General features: G+C 50.1%; 1 protein-coding gene across 2 annotated transcripts in view; it reads right to left on the bottom strand.

Annotated features, from left to right (window-relative positions):
• The window catches only part of Gnao1 (G protein subunit alpha o1), a 152,732-nt gene that overhangs the window by 44,936 nt on the left and 84,317 nt on the right, over nucleotides 1–23,479 (bottom strand). For both annotated transcript variants that reach the window (XM_051169116.1, XM_051169117.1), the window contains exon 3: nucleotides 21,949–22,090. In XM_051169116.1, the coding sequence (XP_051025073.1) occupies nucleotides 21,949–22,090 (142 nt within the window). The remainder of the gene's footprint in view (nucleotides 1–21,948; nucleotides 22,091–23,479) is intronic.

Below are 23,479 nucleotides of genomic sequence, written 5' to 3'. Positions count from 1 at the left end.
GGCCATAAACCTGGCGGAGCTGCTTGTACACCAACTGACCAGCATCCTGCTGAAGATGCCCTTTTTCTGCTGCTCTCAGGGCAGGCCCTCTGCTAGAGCGCTGTGCGCATTTAATAATGTGCCCAATCTCAGCTCTGCATAAATTAGGTGTGAGTACAGCTTGGAGGTTTCTGTTTACAGAAAGAGGATTTCACATATCAAGTCGATAGCTCATTATAAGAAATAATCCAGAGACAAGAAAGAGAGGGTAAGATGCAAAACCAGGGCAGAGACGACAGGCCCCTCCGGGTTGCGTGTAGCCGAGGGCCATATTGGCCCAGCAAAAACTTGGCAACCGTAGCTCTGCCAGTCACATGCAGCATCACGCCAGCCCCTTCTGAAAGGGCTTTTCAGTGGATTCTGTGCATTGGTTCAGAGGAAGCTCAGCTCAGGTCCCAGCTCCCCAGAGCATGGTTTGCGTCATAGGCAAAAAAACAAAAAACAACCCCAAACCTCCGCAGTGGGCAGCACTGGGAAGGCTGATGCCAGGCCTGGAGAATAAAGCAAAGATGGGGACGTTTACCTGGACTGTGGGCTCTCATCCTGCCGTAGAGTCAAGTGCTGGCTCTGCCAGCTATCAGCTGTGCCACACGGGGATGCCACTCAATCTTTCTGAGTTTCTGTTTCATCTCCATAGCGGGGGGGCGGGGGGGGCGGGCTTCCCCAGTCCTTTGTCTTCACATCCGAATACCTGATCAATCTGTGAGATGCCTGCCCTCACAGTCTTAATGTTTCATTCATCTAACTAACTTTTAACAAGGTTAAAGCCCTTCCTTTCACCTCCCTTTCAGGACAGCACAATTATTACTTCTTAGATTCACATCAAGATAAACATATCGCCATTCAATGGAGCTTGGTGGCTGGGATGAAACCAGAAACAAGGTACCTGGCACACCACCTGGCATATATATGCTCAGCATGTAGGTAGGCGCTGCCTTTACTGTTACCACTGCCACTGCTGTGCTGGCAGGGATGTGATGTTAGGGTTCTCTGTTACTTAACCTGTCTGGCTTTCTAATCCCCTTCCTGACAGAGGTCTGGCCTCCCACGCCCCTCCTTCACCTGGTCCCTGCTCACCTCACCTCTTGTTTGGACAGATAGAAAAAGCACCCCACACAGCCACTCTTGTTTCAAACATTCTATACAGAGCAGGAGCACACCCTCCCTGGTCCTGCTCAGCTGCACACATCTTCCCTCTCTTCACACTTCCTCTCCCTCAATGTGGCAAAACTGGAATTTCGAAGGAGGGGGAACACTCCATCGAGCACTGCCTGGTTATTTTTCAATTCTGCCTTGCTGACTAACACAGCATTTCCTAATTACAACTCTACTAGGAAGCTAGCTGTACAGTTTCATTAAAAAAAAAAAAAACCCACCCAAATTCAGACCTTACAAAAATTCTCACCTTCTAAAAAAACAAACAAACACACACACAAACAAGCCAGTCAAAGCAAGCAGGTGTGCTGTGCCCAAGACACCGGTGCAGCTGGAGGCTGGGCGCCAGCAAAACAGGATAGGGCCTAGATTTGGATCCAGGGCCAAGTCTAGAATCCAATGCCATCAGCCGTGTGGTGCTGGGCAAGGTGGTTGGCTGCCTTGGCTTCCTGGCCTGTACTGGAGACTCTGGCTCATGAGGAGATAGGCAGGGTGTTGATGAAGGTGTGGAGTGCTGGCAATGCTATCTGAGGTAAGAGGCTACACATCTGGGACACAATGGAGCTTAGAGGCAGGTAAGGTTTATCAGACCCATCTTGGGCTTTGTCTTTAGTGCCCACTAGCTAAAGGTTACTCTTCATGGGCAGATGTTTACTCTTTTGTGGGTGCTAGGACTTTAACCAGAGCTCTAGGACCCTAAAACCTTAGAAAACACAAAGGGGTCTATCTCTTTGGGGGGAGGGTTAGGCATGGGGGTCAGTTTTGAGTTTCTTTGGTGATGCACACCTTTCAAGAAGAGGTCTAGGGATGTATCAGCTTCTGGAAAACTGGGGTCATCTCATTTTATTCCTTGGGGAAGAAACAGTACCCCAGAGCCAACTCAAGACAGTGACTTGGAGCCTCAGGCTGCTCTGATCACAGGCCATTTCCAATTCCCAGAAGCTGAAATTGCTAGGTGCACTGTTAGAGATAATGGGGTTCCCCAGCTCCACCTACCCCAGGCCTTGCTGCTGGCACTCAGCAGACTGTCACTGGCTGAGGGCCAGCACTGCAGGTTCCTGGGCGAGGTAACCATCTGCTCAGAGGCACCCTCAGAAGCCATGCTCTGTGGCCTCAGCATCTGCGTGTCCTTTTGCGTGGAGTGGGAAGCAGCAAGAGCCCTGCCACACTGCTGTACAGAAACAGGAGGCCAGAGAGCTGCTTTTGTACCCCTGTTCCTGCAGGCAGGAGTCCTTGAACGCAGCCTTGTTGTGGGCACCAGAGCTTGCCTCTGCATGGGAAACAAGCACTGCTCCCTTCAAATCTGAAGGACTTTGTTTAGCTGAGCTCAATTCCAGAGACTGTCACCCTGGCAACGAGTCTTTGGGGGATTTACATCTCATGCATCACAACAGAGGAAGAGCTTTTCAGCAAGTAAGGAGGGAGGGTACAATGACCACAACACAAACCTCCGCTCACCCCCCATACCAGGAACACTGCCACAAAACAAAAAACCAAAATCAAGAACAAAAATCTCCCACAGTCCATTTGGCCTCATTTGGCAATTAGCCAAAGAGGAATTCAAACTTAATCAAACTTTCATGTCTCATTGTAAAGCTCAGGAAATCGGTAATTGGCTTTATACTTGAATTTTCTGATCACGTATCAAAGGACTGGGCCCTGCCAAAGGCAAAGGAGTGGCCTGTCTCCAGTGAGGACAGCCAGAGGCCCAATGGAGGTTCTAGGAGGTAGGGCAGAAGAATCTGTTGGTCAGCTAAGAATAGAGCCTGTTATTTATACCCAGAGCTGAGACCATTGATAGGCAAGCCCTTGCAAAGTGGTCTCCTCTTAACACCCACCCAGTGTTAGGATTCTGTCCCAATCTGCCTAGCAACCTGTGATGTCATTGCCTACCTGCCACTAGGCGTGGCCCTACCCAGGATTATAAAAGGACAAACGCATCTCTGCATCTCTCTCTCTCTCTCCCCCTCTCTCTCCCCTCCTCCTCCTCCTCTTCCTCTCTTGTTGTCTCTCCCTACCTCTCTGTTTCTCTCTTTCTCTCAAGGGTAGCCCTCTCACTTCTCTGCCATCCCACGCTCATATAATAAAACTTCCTTATACCATATCTGTTGCCTGGCATCGTATTTTTTAATGATTACACCCAGGAGTCCCAGGTCCCAGGTTTCCAGTTTAGAAAGGCAGCTTTTGATAAGTGCAGCAGCAACACACAGGGTAGGCAACAAATAGGGAATCGAAGGCAGGGACTATGCTGGTTACCAGCAGAGGAAGGACGACTTGAAGGGGGTAGTTATCTGGGTCCACAGAGGAAGGGGCTGGTTCAGGAACCTTTTGGGACCAGAAGGCCGGCCCTTCATTCACTCACACAGCTGCTGCTCTCTCTTTACTGGGGGAGACATAAGGAGCCCTGGATGTGCCGCCTGGGGCACTGACAGCCTTAACGACTGTCAACAGCACGTCTCAGCTGGGATGCACTTTGCTAGGTGCTGGGACCTGGAGACAAGTGTTCCCATCACTATCTCATTTCATCTTCACAACAGCCCAAAGAGGTGGGCGGCCTACTCTCCCTATCTCACACTCTGTGAAAGTAAGGCTCAGAGGGCAGAGGCCAACATCCTGGGACCGTCTCTTTCACGGTCAGATAATCTCCCAATGCCCAAAAGCAGGATGAGGGCTAGAAGCTTGAGAGCTGACCATTTGGCATTCACTAATTAAGCCATTTAAAAACATTTCCTTCCTTAGCGGTAGGCTACAGTCTATACATGCTTGACAAAAAACTTATATGCAAGATATAAAAAAAACCCCAACGGTCAGCAGGATAGCTCCGTTGGTAAAGCTGCCTGCCACTGAGACTGCTGCCGGGCACGGAGACTGCTGCCTGCCACGGCGACTGCTGCCGGCCACGGCGACTGCTGCCGGCCACGGCGACTGCTGCCTGCCACGGAGACTGCTGCCGGCCACGGAGACTGCTGCCGGGCACGGAGACTGCTGCCGGCCACGGCGACTGCTGCCTGCCACGGAGACTGCTGCCGGCCACGGAGACTGCTGCCTGCCACTGAGACTGGTGACCTGAGCTTGATCCCTGAGACCCACACAGTAGGAGGGGAGAACTGATTCCTGCAAGTTGTCCTCCGCCCTCCACATGTCAGTGTACCATGACACTACTGCCCCCGATAATTATTAAAAATAAAACCCCCTCTGTAATTCATTAATAAAGCTCTGATAAATGGTGAGACTAAAACAGAAAAACATGTATCTTACAAAAGGATGACCAAAAGACATATTAAAACATGTTAAATTTCCCGAGTCATCTGGGAATAGAAAAACGAAACTGAAAAGAGTCACAATACGAATGTTAGGGAGTGTCTCAGACTGGAAGCACACACATGTCCGGTGTAGCCAGTCTACAAAGTGTCTTCAGGATTTTACAGAGTTCTCCTGCTCTACATATGGCCTAGCACCTCCATGTAGGTAGGTGGGCACTAGGACAAATCAAAGCATAGACCCACAAAAAACTTGCACAAGAATGTTCCAGCAGCATGGCAAGTGAGGCTCAGAGACAGATGGGGCCTCCTAGAGTGGCCTCCTAAGTCACTGCCAGAACCAGAGAGCCAAGAGATCAGGACTCCAACTTTGCTCATTGATAAATTGGTAGTAATAATACCTAGCATAGGGTTTTTGGCACAAGCAAATGATGCAATACTGTGTTCCCTAATAACCTAAATATCTAACATACACAGAACACATAATATATGCCACTGTCCTATTGTCCTATTGTCAATCATTTGACATACCAACTGCCATACACTTGGCCTATATGAGGACATGCTACAGAGAAGGAAGCAGATACCGTGACTACACATCAAGCAAGATAGTCTTACATTTGAGACTTTTAACTCCACACAATGTCCCCTAACTTGCCTCTCACGTGGCACCACTTTTATTCACCTGTATCTATGGAGCCCAGAAATTGGTCTTACACTAAGTATATGTGAACTTTTACGTTTGATATGTTGGGTGATTTATTTTCAATAAAAATTAAATATATATACAAATGTAAAAGTTTAAAAGGGGGACCCATATACCACCGAAACTTGTACTTCACCAAAGTATATATGCCAGGCCGGGGAGCTGCTGTGAGCACAGGGGAGGTGTCTCCAGACCTCTGCACAGCACATGGAACACAGAAGGAAGCTCCAGAGCCACCTGCATGGCACACTCAGCCAGGACCAGCATTTTTAGAGTAGGATGTTCTGTCACAACCGTGGCTGACAAGGTGAGTCTTTGGCTTCACTCCCAGTCACAGCTAGAGCACAGCTCGTCCAGTTAGCCGGCTCCACGTTCTAACTGGCAGCAGACAAGAGAGCCAAGAGACCAGGACTCCAACTATACCAGAGGCAGTTTCCCCATGGGTTGGCAGCAAACTAGAGATATCTGAATACTGATAAGAGCATGTTATCTTTTCTTCCTCAGGGAACAGCTAGGCATCTCCCAGGCTCTTCTGAAAAGTGTGACCCCGAGACCAAGTTTGGACCGAAGGAATGTGTCCTGGCTCAGACATATGCCATGTAACCTTCTCGGTCTGCTGGCCTGTTTCAGGAGTCCAACCGAAGGATGAGCGCAGCTGAGGGACTGCAAAGCCACTGTCCACAGAGGAGCTGCCTCCTGCCTGCATGGAACAGTGCCTCCCACTACTCACAGCCACACTTGCACACTGGACTGCTATGGCAGGAGGGGAGAGAATCGACTTTGTTTTGTTTTTTCTCAAGATGCGGCTTCTCTGTGTAACAGCCCTGGCTGTCCTGGGACTCACTCTATAGAGCAGGCTGGCCTTGAACTCACAGAGCTCTGTCTGCCTCTGCCTCCTGAGTATTTGTATTAAAAGTGTACGCCATCATTTCTGGCAAGGCTTTACTTTTATATCAAGACCAGGGCATAGATCTAGGAGAAAAGGGATCCAGTCCTCAGAGGCCTCCCCACAGGGCTATGTGACGCGTAAAGCCTTCTGTAATCCTGACTTTCCTTGCCATTCCACCTCTTCTCAGACCCAGGGCTGGGAGGGCTGGCTTGTCTGGATTTCCAAGATCTCTGACACCAGTCTGTGGTAACTGAGGAACCACTAGAGTTGTGGTCTGAGGGGACAGGTCAGGTCAGAGAGTACAGGGGGGCAGCTCTTAGCTGGGCCAAACTGGACCAGGCTCAGGAAGACCTTTCAGTTGTGCAGTACGGGCTGGAGAAGTGTACTCTGGTGCTGAGGAATGGCCTGACAATGACCGCTCAGAGCATTCACCTGCTACCTCTAACCAGAGTCATATGGACCCTGTCTGTGTCCTTAGGCTCTAGCAAGGAAAAAGCCATTGCGCTCTCTCTCTCTCTCTCTCTCTCTCTCTCTCTCTCTCTCTCTCCTTCTCTCACGCACATACGCACCACACACCACAGACACAGACAGACAGACCACACAGACACAGTGCAATAGGACCCTGAAGGGAATTGCTCGCAGACATTTGAGTGTCAGGGAGCCAGCAAAAAGCTCCCAAAGGAGGTGACTGCAGATCTAGGGTCTGAGACTGGAAGGTTAAGAGGAGGCAGCTCAGACAAAAGGCCCCAAGGCCAAGTCCTAGGTCTCAGAAGAACCCATGAGGAACTGCAGAGGGGCTACGACACTGGCTATATAGCTTGCAGTTCATTTCAGCTATTGCATGGAACAGATTCCAGATTTTGGACTGGGGGTTGGCAGGGCAGCAGGAAACTGGGGTAGGGCCAGGGGTGTTGTTGGGAAGCTGTCTGGGGGCCTGGCCAGAGCAGAGATGTTTGGCAGCACCATCTCATCTGTGCCCGATGGGCCCGACATGTTCTAACAGTGCTATGCACTTGGTGTTGGAGGTGTGGGCCAATCAATAAGCTGTACGCAAACTGTTTGTGACAGTGCCCTCGCCCAGTAGCCCAAGGGCCTCCCTGGCATGGCACTCTCCACTCTGAGCATGTTCCGTATGGTCGGCCATCTTACTCATCAAGCAGAGCTCCTGAAAACCACCTCCAGCGTTCAGCCACCCAGGGAGCTGTGTGACTGAGCAGACTGCAACTGACAGCTTGGATGGCCCTTCTTCTCTGCCTGTATCCCCAAGACATGGCCGCCCTTGACACAAAGACAGTGATGATAACACTTGGTGTGTTCTGTGGCCTGACTTGCTGGCTCCACCCTGTGGGCTGGTGCCCTATATATAGAAGGGCAGAAGACACACCTTGAACACATCTTTGGCATACTCTAAGCTGGTTACTGAGAACCAATAGAGACTCTGGAATGGCTCTGAAAAGTTGGTCATTTGTAAAAGAAATATACAGACATCTAGATTAGCAAGCTCCTGGCAAATGCAGACGGAGGCCTTTCTACCTGAGAAGTCAACTCTGCCTGGGAGGCATCTTCCAGAAGAGGCTGCAGTGTCAGTGCCTGGACCGGTGGGATGTGGGTGATACCTGGGAAGCTTTGACCAGAGCACAGAACAGGCTTATTTCCTCCACAAATCCTCCCCTCAACCTTCTCGGGCCTGTTGCTACCTCTCTCTTCAGAAGCCCCTTGTCAAAGTTCTACAGAGAAGGGTCTTGCGTAGCTCTTAGTAAAACTGTTGCATTCTTTTCTTTATCTATTGTTGGTTTATGTCATAGACGAGATTAAATCCTCAGAGGACAAGAGTTAATTTTCAGCTTGCTTACAGTGTCCACAGCAGTCCTGCCACTGGGCAAAGACAACATCTTTTCCTATAGGTTCTTTTCTGGCGCCACAGCACGACACACACACACACACACACACACACACACACACACACACACACACACACACACACACACACACGTTCAGAGGGTTCCCTTCCCAACTGGCTGTGCTGTCAAGGGTACCGCGGCCCTTTCCCTGGGAGAAAGTCCCAAGTTGACCGTGTGTCCTGCAGTTGGAGCTTTGGTTTTCTTTCTCTTTTGGATATAAAGGGAAAGCTTTGTATTTAGTTAGCTGTCATTGAGCTCTGCCGGGGGAACTGTCCTAATGATGTGGGAGTGGGTGGCGAGGGCCCTTAGCTCTGGTTTCTGAGCTTTAACAGATGAGAAAACCAGAGGCTGCAGGGCAAGGGCCATGTCTGTAGTTGACCAGGCAGCTGGGGACACAGCTGGGCCTTGTTTTCTCTGAAGGGTCAGTGTTCTTCCTCTTGTCTTCTGAGCTCAGGCTTGGCACGCCCCTGGGCCAGGATGAACTACCCCAGCCAAGAGTTCAGGGCCTTCTCTTCAGATTATTTTGAGATCCCAGGCAGCCTGTGCTCCTGGTCGCTCTGACAGACAGCAGCAAGCCACAATGAAGCCTGGCATGGCAGTGGGAGGTTGATGCCGAAGGACTTTACATGTGGAGGTTGAGGCCGAAGGACTTTACATGTGAGGCTATTGGAGTGTATATTATGAAACACTGTCTTTAAAACGGAAGAAAAAAATCATGCCAAGGGGACACTATCATTTATGCTGGCTGCTCTCACCACTAGGGCTGGTGGCTTAAGAGACAAGGACTGTTTTCCAGTTCCTCCTCCACTCCCTAACATACACATCCTTAGGAAAACAGGTACCATACAAAGGCTAGGCTTGGTTCTCCTCCTCCAATATAGCTTGGAAGCTTCTGAGCCTAGGGCCCTGGGTCCAAGGACAGGCTTGGGTTCATGGTCCTGGCATGGCCAAGATGGAGACACTTGGGCAATCTTTCTTCCTCTCACCCAGGCTGGCAGACCTCTAGGAATGGAGGTGGGATGGGGGCTTTCCTTCTGTATAGGCACCTTGGCCTCATGGGCACTGAGGCCTCATGGCCTCGGCATGACCATGGCACATGACATGGCCCAGCTGGGCCAGAGCTGACATTAGAGCTGCTGTGACACTGATGATTCTTGGCTGTGAGAGGCACAGTCCAGCACCTGAGCTAAGACTGTGGCTCCTCAGGTGAGAGTGGATGACCTGGGTCCACCTCCTTACTAATAGCGAGCTGTGTTGCCAGGTTTGACCACTGACTAGTCTTTCTGAACTACAGACTTGTCACCTGTAAAATGATGACAGTAACAGAGCTGACACATCACTCATGGTCCTGTCAACAAACATAGTGCTCTCACAGGGCCAAAAGAGAAGGCATGAATGAGGTAATACATGGAAAATGCTAGAAACAGGACCAGGCACATGGGTGTCCAGAGCTGTTCTGCTATTCCTGGAGGAAGCAGAGTGCCGGGGAGGCTCCGAGTCTTACGTATCTTCCGACAACGCTAAAGGGTGACGGCAGGGGAGGCTAACCCTGGCTTTCTTAAGCTCAGTCCGATCAGCCAGACTAGGGCTTTATGTTGTGGGACAAAGGAAACAGCAAGATAAGCAGCCGCCAGTGGCCCTGGAAGGATGCTTAGAGAACAGGCAGCCCTGGGTGTGGGAGTGTGGGAGCGTGGGAGCGTGGGAGCGTGGGAGCGTGGGAGTGCGGCTGTTGCTCCCCATTAGAGCTGAGGAAGACGCTCAACGGCAGGAAGGTCTCTGGGCCAGATGTTAGGCACCCGCTTTTCATCCCAGCTCTCCTGCCACCTGACATTACCCATTTGAGTGAATCTCTTTACACTGTGTCTCAGGCGTCCCCTTGTGTGAAAGGAGGGATCTGGCTAATAAGGGTTACTCAAAACACAAGAAGGTGTGGGAAACGTGGTGCCATAAGTCAGCAGGCCTCCTTGCTATACAATGCCGTGTGCTTACCACAGGGAATGGATGCCGTGGTCCCCCAAAGACGGATACACTTTCTGTCCCCTGACTAACTCCATGAGAGGAGGAAGCCTGACTCAGCACAGGGCTGCAGACCCACAGCAATGCGCTGTTCTCGATTCTCCAATGGGGCTACCGCACACAATGGAGGCTGTCCCATCAAGGGAAGAGCTACAGCCCTGCTGAAGCTCCTTTGAGTAGGTAGAAGAGCCGAGTCTGAGGTTGAGCAGCTAAGAACAGGCAGGCTCTCTGGTGAAGCCACTGAAGAACTACTTAGCCAAAGCAAGGTCCTTACCTTGCCAGGGAAGCCTAGCTTTCAGTAGTCAGTGACACTCTGGGCCAGGAGGGAGTCCTGGGTCTGGGACTAACATGATGTGACCACATCCAGCAGGAAGAACGGCCACTTTACTGCATACCAAATCAGTCCCTCTAGAACAGTGCTTGTCACTGGGCCTTTCCTGCACTTTGATACCACGTGGCCTACGCTTTGGAGTCTGTACTCCTTGGCCTAGCACGCAAGGCTTTATGCAGTCCAGTGGCCCACTTTCTGGTGAGAAGGACACGATGCGTGACCTAGGCCCACATCCTCACTAATGGGTGAGCAATGCTCTCTGTATTTGACTGTTTGCTGGTAGAGTGCCCTGTGGCAAACCACAGACTCCACATTACACCTTCCCACCTCTGTGGCCACTGGTTAGCAGGGGTAACTAGAACAGTTTGAGGCCATAACAGGAGTAGAAACCCTGTGCATGACAGCAGCAAGAGGGAGGGTTCCACCCTGCAAGCAAGATAAGGATTTCTATGGATATGCTGCTGTGACTTGGGGCATATTTGTTATGGAAAACGAGCCTATCTTATGCCTCAGATACAGTGATATGATTTACATCTTACCCATAAAGAAACTGAGGTCTAGGGCAATTCAAGAACCTGGTTGGGGTCACAAAGCTAATAAACGGGGAGCCTCTTGCACCCTTGGCTCTGTCTGACTGCAAAGGCTGTTGCTCTGTGGGTTGCTCAGTGCTCTGTGAGAAGATACACTGTTCTGTGACCTCAGTAGCAGGTTCTTGCTGCATAGTGGAAGGCCTGGGCATGGTCCCAGGAGGGACGTGTCAAGTACATCATCACTTAGGTCCACAACCAGAGACTAAAAACAGACTGAGCCTCTAGCAAGAGCCTCGGCCTACAGCTCCGCTGTTCCCAAACAGCCACCCCGGGAAAGGAGAGCCTCCTTTCTCTTCCTTGGCCAGTTGTCTTCAGGGGACCCAGTTGGTCTGGGCTCTGTGTAGCAAGTGGGGGGTTGCCATGGGAAGTGCAGCAGGAAGGAGAAGGAAGACAGAAGGCGGGAGAAGCAGCAGGGCCCGCAGAGCTGGAAGAGAGACCAAGTTCAGCATTGAGCTATTTCAGGACTCTGCCCTGGGGACCTCAGGCTAGAGATCTTGGGGGAGGAAGTTTGTCTGTGCAAATGATCCTAGTCCAAATGTCCTGAGGAAGCCATGGCTGCTTCTGCGTTACAGAGAAAGGGAGGAAGAGCTGGGCCTTCTGGCACATGGGCTCAATGATGCAGCTTGCTGTCTGGGCCAGAAAGGGTCTGTGGGCACCAGCGGTACGCATTTGCTGGAGCTTTTGTGCTGCAAGACCTGACATGGGCTATTTATTTAGCATGTAATTGGTTTCTGACTTACAGGTGAGGGGACTGAGGTGAGGTGTGGTGCTGAGCCAAGCTGGCACCGAGGAGAGGAAATAACAGCATTTTGGTTGCATAACGTGGAAATGGTTTCTCCTGAGATGCTCAGTATAGGAAAGGCAGGGCCTGGGGCAGTCTCCATCTGCTCCTCAACAGACATCTGCAGGGCTTAGCACCCTTTGCCAGGTTACACCAGACCTACAGGCAGACCCAGAGCAATTCCAGTCCTCTCTCTGGCCTGACAGGGCCCGTCTCCATGCCAGGACGTCACTGTCCAACTGCTCTGCGCAGTCTTCTCCAGGCAGTGAGCCTCCAAGGCAAGCCGTGCTTGCAACCTGCAGTGGCTGAGTCAGGAACAAAGCCAAAAGGCTTCCGTGCCTAGGAGCTCTTCTTCCACAGCCACCCCACTTCCTCCTGCGGCCTTACCCTCTTTTCTTGTTCTTCTTGACTCTTGGGTGCTGATGACACTTTAGGCTCTCACAGTGGGTCAGGACCCCCTGCTTTTATAGCCTTAGCACATGCTGTTCCGCTTTCCTATCCCCTGCCCTCTCATTTTCCACTACTGCTAGCTCCTCCTCTTTTTAAAATTAGATACCTTGTCTTCTGCAGAGATCAGGGGACCCCACTAAGTTTCCTAGAACTGTGGTGTGTGTGTGTGTGTGTGTGTGTGTGTGTGTGTGTGTGTGTGTGTGTGTGCGCGCGAAAATGCGTACAGGCACATGCTTCTGCTTACCAACTGCGTCTGGGGCCAGGGGCCGGTTTGCTCTTGGATTGTCACAGTGTGTACAGTGCTTATAATCATGTTGGCACCTAGCAGGGCATAACAAACACTTCCCAAGCTAATGAGTGAATGAATGAATTGAATGCTGTCAGAAGGGGAGATGTGTTCAACTGAGTAGGCGCCACTGTCAGTTCTGTGTTTCAAATGAGAAGCCCAGCAAAGTGACGAGCCTGAAATACAAAGGCAGCGAGCGGCAGGGCCAGGACGCGCAGCCATGCCCGCCTGGTTTGGATGCCTGGCTCTAGCCTTGCTGGGTGACTTTACCACTCCTAGCTTCTCTAAAACGAGGCTCCTTTTGGTGGTCCCAGACAGCTCAGGCAGGTTGGGAAAGACCCCACTCCCCTGCCAGTAACTGCCTATTTCTCCCTTTTATCTCCAACACTGCCACTGCCCCTTCACCAGCCCCCAGTGGGAAGGCAGGCGAGGCCAGCAGAGTGGGAGGTGGGCTGAGTGTCCATGTATTCTGTGCCTTGGGATCCTGGGGTGGGTTCTGGCTGCTCACCATGGGAGTAGGAATTCTGGCTCCAGGACAGCTTGGTTATCACGCACGTAACTAGAGAACCCTGGCTGGCCTTCCATCACCACATGAATCCCTCTTCACACCAAGGTACAGCTGTCAGGGCCAACGTCAAGGAAAGACTTACAGCGTCTTATGATGACCACCCCAGACTCTACTTCTGTTTCATCTCTTTTTATTGTGACATCTGGTTTTCCTACGGGAAATTCACTCTTGCCCTACCCTCAGCCAATCAGAATCTTATCCCTTTGTCACAGTAGTTGATTCAGTGCCAGGCCTCAGTACTAATTGGACCAGTAAGATGGACGAGATCCCAGGTCTTGTGTAGTCTCCAGGGGGAGAGATGGCTTAGGACAACTACTACAACCAATTTCCAAACTGGTGGGGAAACACTGTTGTGGGTTGGCAACAGCACAGTCATAGAGTCCAGGGGAGTCAGGCCTCACCTATGCCAGGGCCATCCATCTAGCTCCTACCCCCTTTTAGGATTGGGTCTCAGTATGTAGCTCTTGCTGTCCTGGAACTCAAGAGATCCTCTTGCCTCTGCTTCCTGAGTGCTGGAGTTAAAAAATGTGTGAGACCACACCCGGACCTTTCTGTTCCTGTTCGCAGACTCATGACGTACACTCTCTTTGCCACGTATTACTCACCCTTAACATGGCACACTCATCAGTAGATCAGAGCTCTGTGATGTCCTGATCTTGGTGTGGAAGCTCCAAATCTGGGAGCCAAAATAACTGCTCTTGTAAATTAATTGTATCAGGTACTTCATTAGTGAGCTCGAGAGAGAGAGAGAGAGGCGTTATGGCCTGTGGTCTGTTCTTAATGTTTGTCAAAGCTTCACTTTTCCTTCTTGTTAAAAAAAAAAAAAAAAAAAAAAAAAAAAGCCCCTGTCTGCAGTTACCCATCACGTAGAGATTTACAGTGTCCCAGACTTGAGCAGCCATTTCCTTCTATGTGACATGGCAAAGAAGCCAGGCATGGCAGGCTAAGAGACCGGATACTGCCTGGGGCCTTGGTAATGACCAGGGAACCTAGGATGCTGGAAAAGGATGAGACAAGTGCACTAGGCCTGTGCTGTAGGCATCTGACTCCACTTGCTTATCTAGGGACAAGTGGTGCCCAGATGCTCCTGCCACCAGGTTTGTGCACTAGGATTCACCTGCCACCCAGCTGTTTCTTTGCCTGTGATTTCTCATGGGACAACATTCTAGCTTCTGAGAGGATGTGGGAAAACAAAGGGAAGAAATGAAGAAACCTGATCCCAGCTATGTCATCAGCCTCAGGACCAATCACCATTCCTGAACTTCGGATGGACTTTGAACTTTAGTTTTCCATTGGCCTAGCCCATCTACTTCTGATTTTATTTAATTCCTAGTTTGCAGGGGTACCTGCTGGCTGCTCTCTTCAAACCTTCCTTCCTTCCTCCTGTGTGTCCTACTAGGGTGGCCATTGTGAAGTAAGGAGAAGCCCAAGGCTGTCCCACTTCTTTCTGCCTCTGGACTCCTTGTGGATGTGTGGTATTTTCTTCCTTGGAACTAAGACAACCCAGAACCATTCTGGTGCTGTATAGTTGTATAGGTAGCCCTGGGTGGGACCCCTCACCAGAAAACCAGTGACTGTTCCCAAGGCTTAGGCTACTACATGTGAGAGATGTTCACTTGAAGCCAAATGCATCCCACCTCACACAGTGAAATCTAGGAGAGACTTACTCAAGTGAAGGGGCTGCCACTGTAGCTGAGGTCTCTTGCATCTCAGCATGTGTACATCCCAGTCACCAAGGGCAAGTCTTTCCCCTCTGTTGCCTGAAGAACAAGTTGGAGAGCATGTCCACATCCACCCAGCCTGCTGACTTGACCAAGGCTTGTGGCAGGAAGGACAAGGGACTTCTCCTGTGTTAATTGTATTTCTGCCACCCCCCCCCCCCAACGCAATTTAGTTCAAATGTGACTTCTTCAGAATGGTGTACAGGAATCTTGCTCAGCTGGGAGTCCTACAGACACGTCCTTCAACTCTGAGCCTGGCCCTCGGTCCTTGATCTGATGTCCACAGACAGAATCCAGGGTCAATGAGACTTCCCATCAAGTGTTCTCAACACCTGGCTTATGAGACAGGGAGTGCTGCAACATTTTATCAAGATCCAGAAAACTACAGGTCAGACCAAAGGTTGTTTTCTTAGTCCTAGGTCTTAAGTTTGCTGGTGGGAACAGTCATCCACTAGGCATTGTTTTCTCACCAAGTGCCAACCATGCAAGAAGCAGACTTGTCCCCACCTGTTCCTTTCTTCTTCCCATTTCTCTGGGATAGGTGGTCAGCAGTGGCCAGGGCACAAGTGGAAACAGCAGCAGAAAAGGTACACCTCCTCCTACACGCACGCCACTGCTGAGCTCATGCTGCCCTCTTCCTGGGTGGGCTGCCCCCAACCTTCCCCCCCCCCCCCCATCTCAGCCTCATCTACACTGGAAATCACGAGACTACCGTGTCCTAACATTCCAGAGCACCTATGATGTGCTGATCCCTGCCCTTGGATCTTATACCTACTGAGTCACTTAATCTACAGACAATCCCACAAGGTATGTGTCTATTGTCTTCATTATCATCACCCAGTTGTGTTACTGAGAAAGGAGGCTTCCTTCTGTTGTCTCATAGCAGGACACAGAGCTGAGATTTGGTTAGGGTAGCAGACCTGCTCCAGACCTGGGCCCCACCATGCCTCCTATGACCGCACTTTCATGAATAAATAAATATGTATATATATTCACTCATGCATGCATATACACACATATATGTATATATACACATATATGTACACACACACACACACACACACACACACACACACACACAAACACACGCCACCTACTACTGGGTCTGTCTCCTGTTCTAAACCACCACTGTACGGACGCTCAGATAGAAGAACAAATGGAGAAACCCAGAAAGCACTCCAGCTTTGCTTTCTTTGGCGAGGGGATCAAGAAGGCATGAAAAGCAGCACTCTCTCCTGACCTCCCAGACTCACTGTCTGGCTGTGGCGATAAGGAAAGCATGAAGGACGGTGCTGGGGATAGCTGTGAGTACAGCTACACAGGGATGGGAGCTCAGAAGGAGCGGCCAAGACTCAGGGATTGCTATTCCTTACAGCTGGCCCTTCCTTTTAGAGGGAGACCAGGGACAACCATTGGTGCTGCTAACCCCACGCCATGGTACAGCAGCCAGGCAGCAGGACCTGAGCGGTGGGTGCCTCCCTCAGAGCAGGAGCCTGGGGCATGACCCAGCCATACAAGTACACGGGGCAGGCTGATCCAGCTACATGAGTCCTGGGGCAGGAACATGGCAGGATCTCACCTCGGCACAGGATTGGGGCCCCTTGATCTTTGTAACCATCTTTGATGCCTCGTGCACTGCTCTCTAAGTACATGGTAAGCACTTGTGGAGGACAGAAAATGAAGTCTTAAGTTGGCTGAGAAACTGGAAGGAACTGGAAGTGCAATGCAGGGCCCCTCTGGTCTGGTCATGGTTACCACACGTGCTCTTAAGCAAGTCTCTTCTGTTCGGGACGGATGGCATCTTTTGCCACGTGTGCAAAAGGGAGCCACAAAATGAGGTGTCTTGGGAGGAAGGGTCTCACGCTCTGATAATCTGGGCAGGACAGGCTGTGGGCTGGGCTGGGGCTACCTCACTGTCTAGTCTGTGCAGTTATCCCTGCTCCCTCTTGTATCTCAGTTTGGGGTGAGTATCTGTCTCTTCTCACAGCCTCTCCTCAGATGTGACAATTCCCTGTGCATTACACTGAGGCCACAGGGAACTCAAGCAGGCCCAGGCAGAAAGCATCCTTCTTATCTGCTACTGAATTTGTGAGAAGCACAAGGTGAACGGTGCTGGGCTGTGGAGATGGCACGTTTCCATGATTAGAGAGATCTGTCTGAGTTCCACAGATCGATTTAAAATCTCACCATTTCTCTCACCAGAGGGGACCCAACGACATTCTAGAAATAGGTATGAACTTTGATTCTGCCTCCCCTGGGAGCTGCCATGGTCTCTGGAGTAAGGGCGAGGCACTAGTGGAACAAACAAGTCCTGACAGCAATTCCAGCCCTCACTGATCCTCAGCACTGCTTAGGTCAGTGACCTTGGGTGGCTAACTCGAGCCTAGCACCTCCATTTGTAACCAAGAGGACCTGAGACAATGTCTTGCCCGTTCCTTACTAGACTTCTGTGAGGATAGTTCATCACTATTTTTTTACTCAATAAAATTAATAATTTTAGACAAATAATGAAACGAGCAGCTGGACTGTGCCGAGGGTTGTCTGAGCTTGGCAGTGTCTACGCACTGCTCGTGTGTGATTCCATTCATGTCCATGGTGGTCAGATGAGCTGGCTCATAGGGTTGTACAGATCAAACTATGGAAGTTGGAGAGGTCAAGTAGTTTCCCAAGGCTAGACAGCAAATGCTGGTGTAGAGCTGGCATTTGAATCCGGCATCTATTATTTCTAGTGTCAGGGCATCATGTTAGATGTACATTCTGTTCTCTGGTAATACAGTTAAGAAAAATCAAAATGTGTACAGGTATGTTTTTAAGAAGAAAATGACGGCAAGTCTACCAGCCAGGCCTCACCCACGGTGAAGGCATTTCTTTGTTCCTGCAGGGATGAAAGGGTACCTACCCTCCATCATTAGAGACAATGCCCCATAACAAATGGCAGACGGACAAGAAAATAGAAAAGATTTAATCAGTTTTAGTGACAGAGGTGTGTTCAGAAGCAAAGACTGAGAGGTATGGTATGGAAAAATGTACCTCTTTATGTCTAGGCTCGATGAAGATACAGTTGTGTAGAAACAGGACTGGACAAAAGGGTGTGGCCTTATGTACTTGTGACTGAGAGCAAAATTCAGCAACACTTGTTTGGGTTCTTTTGCCACCCAAACAAGTGTTTGGTAGTTCAGAGAATTTTTTGGTGTTTTGTTTTTTGTTTGTTCTGTGTGGGGTTTTTTTTTTTTTGTTGTTTTTTTTTTTTTTGCTCTTTTTGTTTTGTTGAGACTGCGTTTCTCTGTGTAGTCCAGGCTACCCTGAAACTCACTCTTGTAGACCAGCCTGGTCTAGAACTCAGAGATTTTCCTGCCTCTGCCTCCCAAGTGCTGAGATTAAAGGCGTGCGCCACCACCACCCAGCTCAGAGAATCTTTGTAAGGACCCCTCACACAGAAAGAGAAGTTTACGGCCAGCCTTGGGGAAGAGGTTCTGGCTTCTAGGACTAGTACCTGGCTAGGGTGGGGACAGGAGGCAGAAAGAGACCTCACCTGTGAGGCTCTTGTATCGTCCCTCCTTTCAAAGTGTTCAGTTTCTGTCACCTACTGCTACCTTAGCTTATATTGTGCGCGTGTGCATGTGCACACCCACACCCATGCACACACACCATGTATTTTCTATCTCTTGGTATATACATGTGTGGGGGCAAAACTTGTTAACATGAGATCATTCAAAGACTACTCTTCCACTTTCTTGTCAAAGTGAGCCTTCGAACTCCGTCACTGTCCTGCCTCCCCAGGCCTTTCTTCCACTGTGAGCTCAGGTCAGCATAGGGCTGTGGTAGAGAAAAGGGAGTTGGGAAACTTCAGCTGCTACAATCTGTAACAGAATGGTGAGTGACAGTTGCAAGGATTGGGGAGGGGGGGGCGGTAGGGGAGGGGAACACAGAGAAAGTAAAGATACAGAGGAAGGGAGACGGTGGAGAGGGAGTCCTTACAGTCCTACAGGGAGCGTAGAAGGAAGCCCAGGGAGGGAGCCATGGGAAATACAGAGGAGAAAGGCAGGGGTAGAGGAGGTGGTCTCCGGAGAGCGAGGCACACGAGGATGTTGTGCAGTAATTCAAGGGAATGGGGCTAAGACAGACCCTTGAAGACAGGAAAGGAAACGGGGGAAGTGCACGGGGTGCTGCTTTTTTGGTTTCCTCTCCAAATTCTTTCACAGATTAAAAAAAGTTGGACAGGACTTTGCTTTGTTGCCCTGGGTCTCGGATTACCATGCATCTGCTTCAGTTTTCCCATGGCTGGGATTATAGGCGTGTACCATTCCTAGCTTAGGAGCCCTTTTGCCTGGTTGCCCTGAGCCTGTTAGGCAAGTATGTCTCTGTGTACACATACATGCCTTGTATAGAAGGACCCTGGGCACATCTATCTCCCCACCCCCTCTCTCCCTCTCTCTAACTCTTCTCTCTCTCTCTCTCTCTCTGTCTCCTAATAAAATGGCAGCAGTAGCCACCACTGCAAGGTGGTTGTTAGCATTAACACTAAACAGTATTCCTTAACAACACAGACCCTAGAAGATGGAATGCAGAGGCCTCCTCTATAATTCCTGGAGTGTCTCTGGCTCTCTCCATCTCCCTGATGATCACGTCCTGTTGAAACTCCTGGTCCTGAAGGCAGACTACCTAGACAGCCTTTTCCCTCTGCCTCTGGCTGATCCCCTGCTCCAGGCTGGTCACACAAGCATTTAGTTCTTAGTCCTTGTTTTGCCCAGTGTCAATGCATCACCAAGGCCATCAGTTCCTCTCGCCACTATACCTCCCTGTGCTCCTTTCATCTCAGACTGCTCACCTGACCCCACATCTCATGTGCATTCTATTGCCACAGCTTCCAGATACTCTGGCCTCTCTTCGATGAGGCCACCCTATGGCTGCCACCAGGAGCGCCTGAGCTCTCTCACTGCATCCCATCTCTTTCTAGCATAGTCTATCAATGGTTGCTTCCTGCCAGCAGGATAAAACCACACTCACTGGCTACCTTCCAGGGCTCACCAAGTCTGACTTACCTGGACTTCCAACTTTCTTACCCTTGCCAGCCAAATCGGCTCTGGTCATTCTCAGCCACTGCCTGTACCTGCTCCAGTCACTGCCCCTCCACAGGCACCTTTCAAACCAGAACTAGGTATCAAGCACTGTGATCTTCCTTTCTCCTAAGAAACCTCCTTTGAGTCTCTCAAGAAAATGAGGTCACCTAGATAGACATAGCAAAAAAGAGGCGAACTTCAAGGTGCCTAGAGACCGAGACAGCTGCAGAGCTGTACTAAACAGCTGTACTAATCATGTGACACTCAGAGGTAAAGAAATAAGACCATCCAAGACAACTGAGGCTAATGTGGCTGACCAAGGGGCCCACTAATTGTTCTTTGACTCATTTAAGTGGCATCTCCATATTATTAGCCTGGTAACATGTGGCAGGTGACACTGTGCTGCATATGGAAAGCCCAATATAAGGACAGAAAACAGGAGAAATTCCATGCCATTCTCTGTCCCTCCATGTCATGCAATTCAAGAACAATTATCTCCTCCATTATTGGCCACAGGTGAGCTACCCAACACCCATGATCTCCTGGGAAGCCTGCTTCACATCGTGAGTGTGTGCCTCTGCCCCACGTTATATGCTCTCCCGGCTCCTGACTCTGTCCATCTGTGTCTAAATTCTTTCTCTAGGAACCTGGAAACATGGAGTGAAGTTGTCAACCTGATCTATCTTTGAAGCCTACCCAGCCTTGACCACAGGTAACAGAAAGGCCTCACCCAAGAGCCTGTGCGTCCCAGCTTCCCAAGAAAATGGCCAGCTCCCCACAGCCCAGTCAACAAGCCTTTGAACCTCTGAGTACTTCACACAAGGTGCTGCACACATGCTCTGGGCTGTGTACATCTGGCCATTTGGGGGTAAGATTCAGGTACTCCCCCTTAGATGGTGAGAGTAAGACTGTAATTCCATTCAAGAGGTATGTTTTGATGACCTACTATGTTTTGGGTACAGTGAACATGGCGGGTGGGGGGGGGGGAACTCAGCACTGTATTTGGCAGGGAACAGATGCTCTTCAGATGACAGTTATTTTCATGCCCGCAGTTGCTATGGCCACAAGGATGAACGAGACACTGCACTCATCACCAGCCGCCGCGCACCAGTTATCCGTATTGCTCCCACAGGTACTTTGTCATCACCAGCTTTCTCCGAACACTATTCCCTTTGTGCCTACTCCTGCATGGAGAATGCTGACTGGAACAAGACTGAAGAACTAGAGATACCCCAGTTCTCCGTCCACCTCCCATATACCCTTGGTCTCCCACTGCAGAAGCCCCTGCAACAACGCTGCCAACTTCCTGTCCTGCCTCTGGGGAGCAGCAGATGGATGGGCTCTGCCAGGACCCTGCTGCCCACCCTAGGTGGGTACAGACACCCTGTCAGCTACCCTTCACTCCAGGCCCTGAAAGTGCCACTGTGAGCCGAGGTGACTGCCCTACGGAATTAGGATTTGTGCATAACATACTAAGTTTTAATGTAATGTTACCTGACACAGATACATTGTCAGACCCCGAGAAGGCCAGGATAACTTTTGTCTGCGAGGCAGGAAATGTGTATTAGTCGAATCATCACAGACTGGCCCTATTCTCAGAGGCTCCTCCAATGCAGGCCAGCTCCTCCCCGGGTCGGGGAACAAAGTCCAGCTTTCAGACAGAATTCTCAGGTTTCACACTTCTTTCCTTTCACTTAGCTTTTCCACAGTAGCTGTTTGTAGTTTAGCCTTGCAGCGGATGCAAACATTTGCAAATACACAGTTATCAGAGAACAGCCCATGTTTCAGAACCCCTACTCTGTACAGGAAGGAGGGCTCACACCTACCAGGAGAGGCAGAAAGCACATCCATTGGGGGAAGATGGCACCTAGCAAAATGGGCTTTGTTCAGTAAATATTTTTCTGGTTCAAGTTAATTTTCTAGGGGCAGGTATTTAAGCAAAGCTGTGTTGACTCAAAACAAGTCTCTCATTTTTTCTTATCTACAGAAGCCGCCAGGGACTTTTGGCTATTGCATTTGTTGGTGACTTTCTGGAGACTATCACAGAGGTCCCTGCACCTGCCAGGGACTTGGTAAAAAGGGTTGGCCTGGTGACTACTACCTTCTCTCTTGGTCCATCAGGCATCGCCAAGAGGAGGACGCAGAGTCACGGAGGCCTCTCTTCCCTATGCCCATGGGCTCAGAGACTTGCCTACCTTTCTCTCCTTGTCACCATACTCGACGCCCAGAGTATCCATGGCCCGGACAATGGCTGCCAGAGACTGGATGGTGTTGCTGTAGACGACGGGCTTGTACTGCTTTACGTCTTCTCCAGAGAAACCATCTTCATGGATGATCCTGCAGGAAAGCCACAAACCACACCTCATGAGTACAGTGTGCTCATTTGACATGGACAACACAGGGCTTGGAGGCCCCAGGCAAGCCCTGGTCCCACAGAGGGAGAACTCAGGAATGATGGATTACTGAGTTGCTCTACTGAGGTGCTATAACATCTAAAAAACAAACAAAACCCCACTTACCTGAGTTACTGAATAATAATAACAACAACAACAATAATAATAATCTGAAATAGACTATTGAAAATATTCCTGTTTAACACTATTATATACACACACACACATTCACACACACACACACACACACACACACACACACACACACACACACACACACACCATATACTATAGTCTTCACATTTTGTATACAGGTAAGAAACGAGGAGCTAAAGACGCTCAAAAGCACCTGCAACAGTAGCAGCAAACACCGTTTGTGCAGCCCATGCTCGCTGCTGCTGACCTAAGGACAGTGTGAGGCCTTGACATGTGTGCACTCAGAGAATACTGCTCAAGATCCCTGCAAGAACTCAGCAAAAGAAAGAAACCATTCTCAATCTCTCAACCAAACCCCGCCCCCTCCACTGGTGGGGATCAAATCCAGGATCCGACGCACTTGCAAGGTGAGAACAATTCTCCAAGGGGAGGTGGTAGTCACACCCACACATCACTCACAGTGCTCTTAATGAGGGTAGGCCAATGCCTGGCTTAAACAGGCAACAGTCCAAGTTTGCACACACGTGTAAGATACACACCATCAGAGGAAAAGCCCGCAGAGGGCACTTCGTTACTCTTCCTCAGCTGGTAGGCAGAGCCATCCAGTTCTGTTGGATCTCTACAATCTACAGAGTTCACATGGGACAGCACAGAGCGGGGGCAGTATGACACTGTGGTGGCCTCTGGTACATGCTCATTGCTGACAAGGACCCGGAAAAAGGAAACCACATACAAGCTGCAAGAATAGACTCAAAAAGGAAGTAAAAGGAAAAGCAAATGAGTTTTAAGGACAATATCAGGGGTTCTTTGTGCTTTGACAGACTGTGAAGTGTTCAATGGCCACACCTCCAGGGCGGGAATTAGTGTCGTGCCTGACATACGCAGCCTTCAGCGTGATAGCTGAGCCCTCCTACCTCATCGAAGCCCATGTCCGTGCCTTCACTACTTCCTTTCTGTCTAGGAGAATGCCACAGACAAACACCTCGAAAACAGCTTTATTGGGACTCATTTCATATGCCACACAGCATATACTAAAGCATGCAGCTCAACATTTGTTTTTAGTAAATTCACAAGATTGAGCAACCATAACTGCACTCTAGCTGTAGAACATTTTACCCCCCTTCCCATCACCGGTCACTCAGCACTCCCTACTTCAGTTCTAAACCACCAGCAATCT

This window comes from Acomys russatus, chromosome 26 (genome assembly GCF_903995435.1).
Source record: "Acomys russatus chromosome 26, mAcoRus1.1, whole genome shotgun sequence".
In the NCBI taxonomy this organism is placed as follows: domain Eukaryota; kingdom Metazoa; phylum Chordata; class Mammalia; order Rodentia; family Muridae; genus Acomys; species Acomys russatus.
The sequence above is the reverse complement of the archived record's forward strand: the minus strand, read 5'-3'. Positions and strand labels throughout refer to the sequence as shown.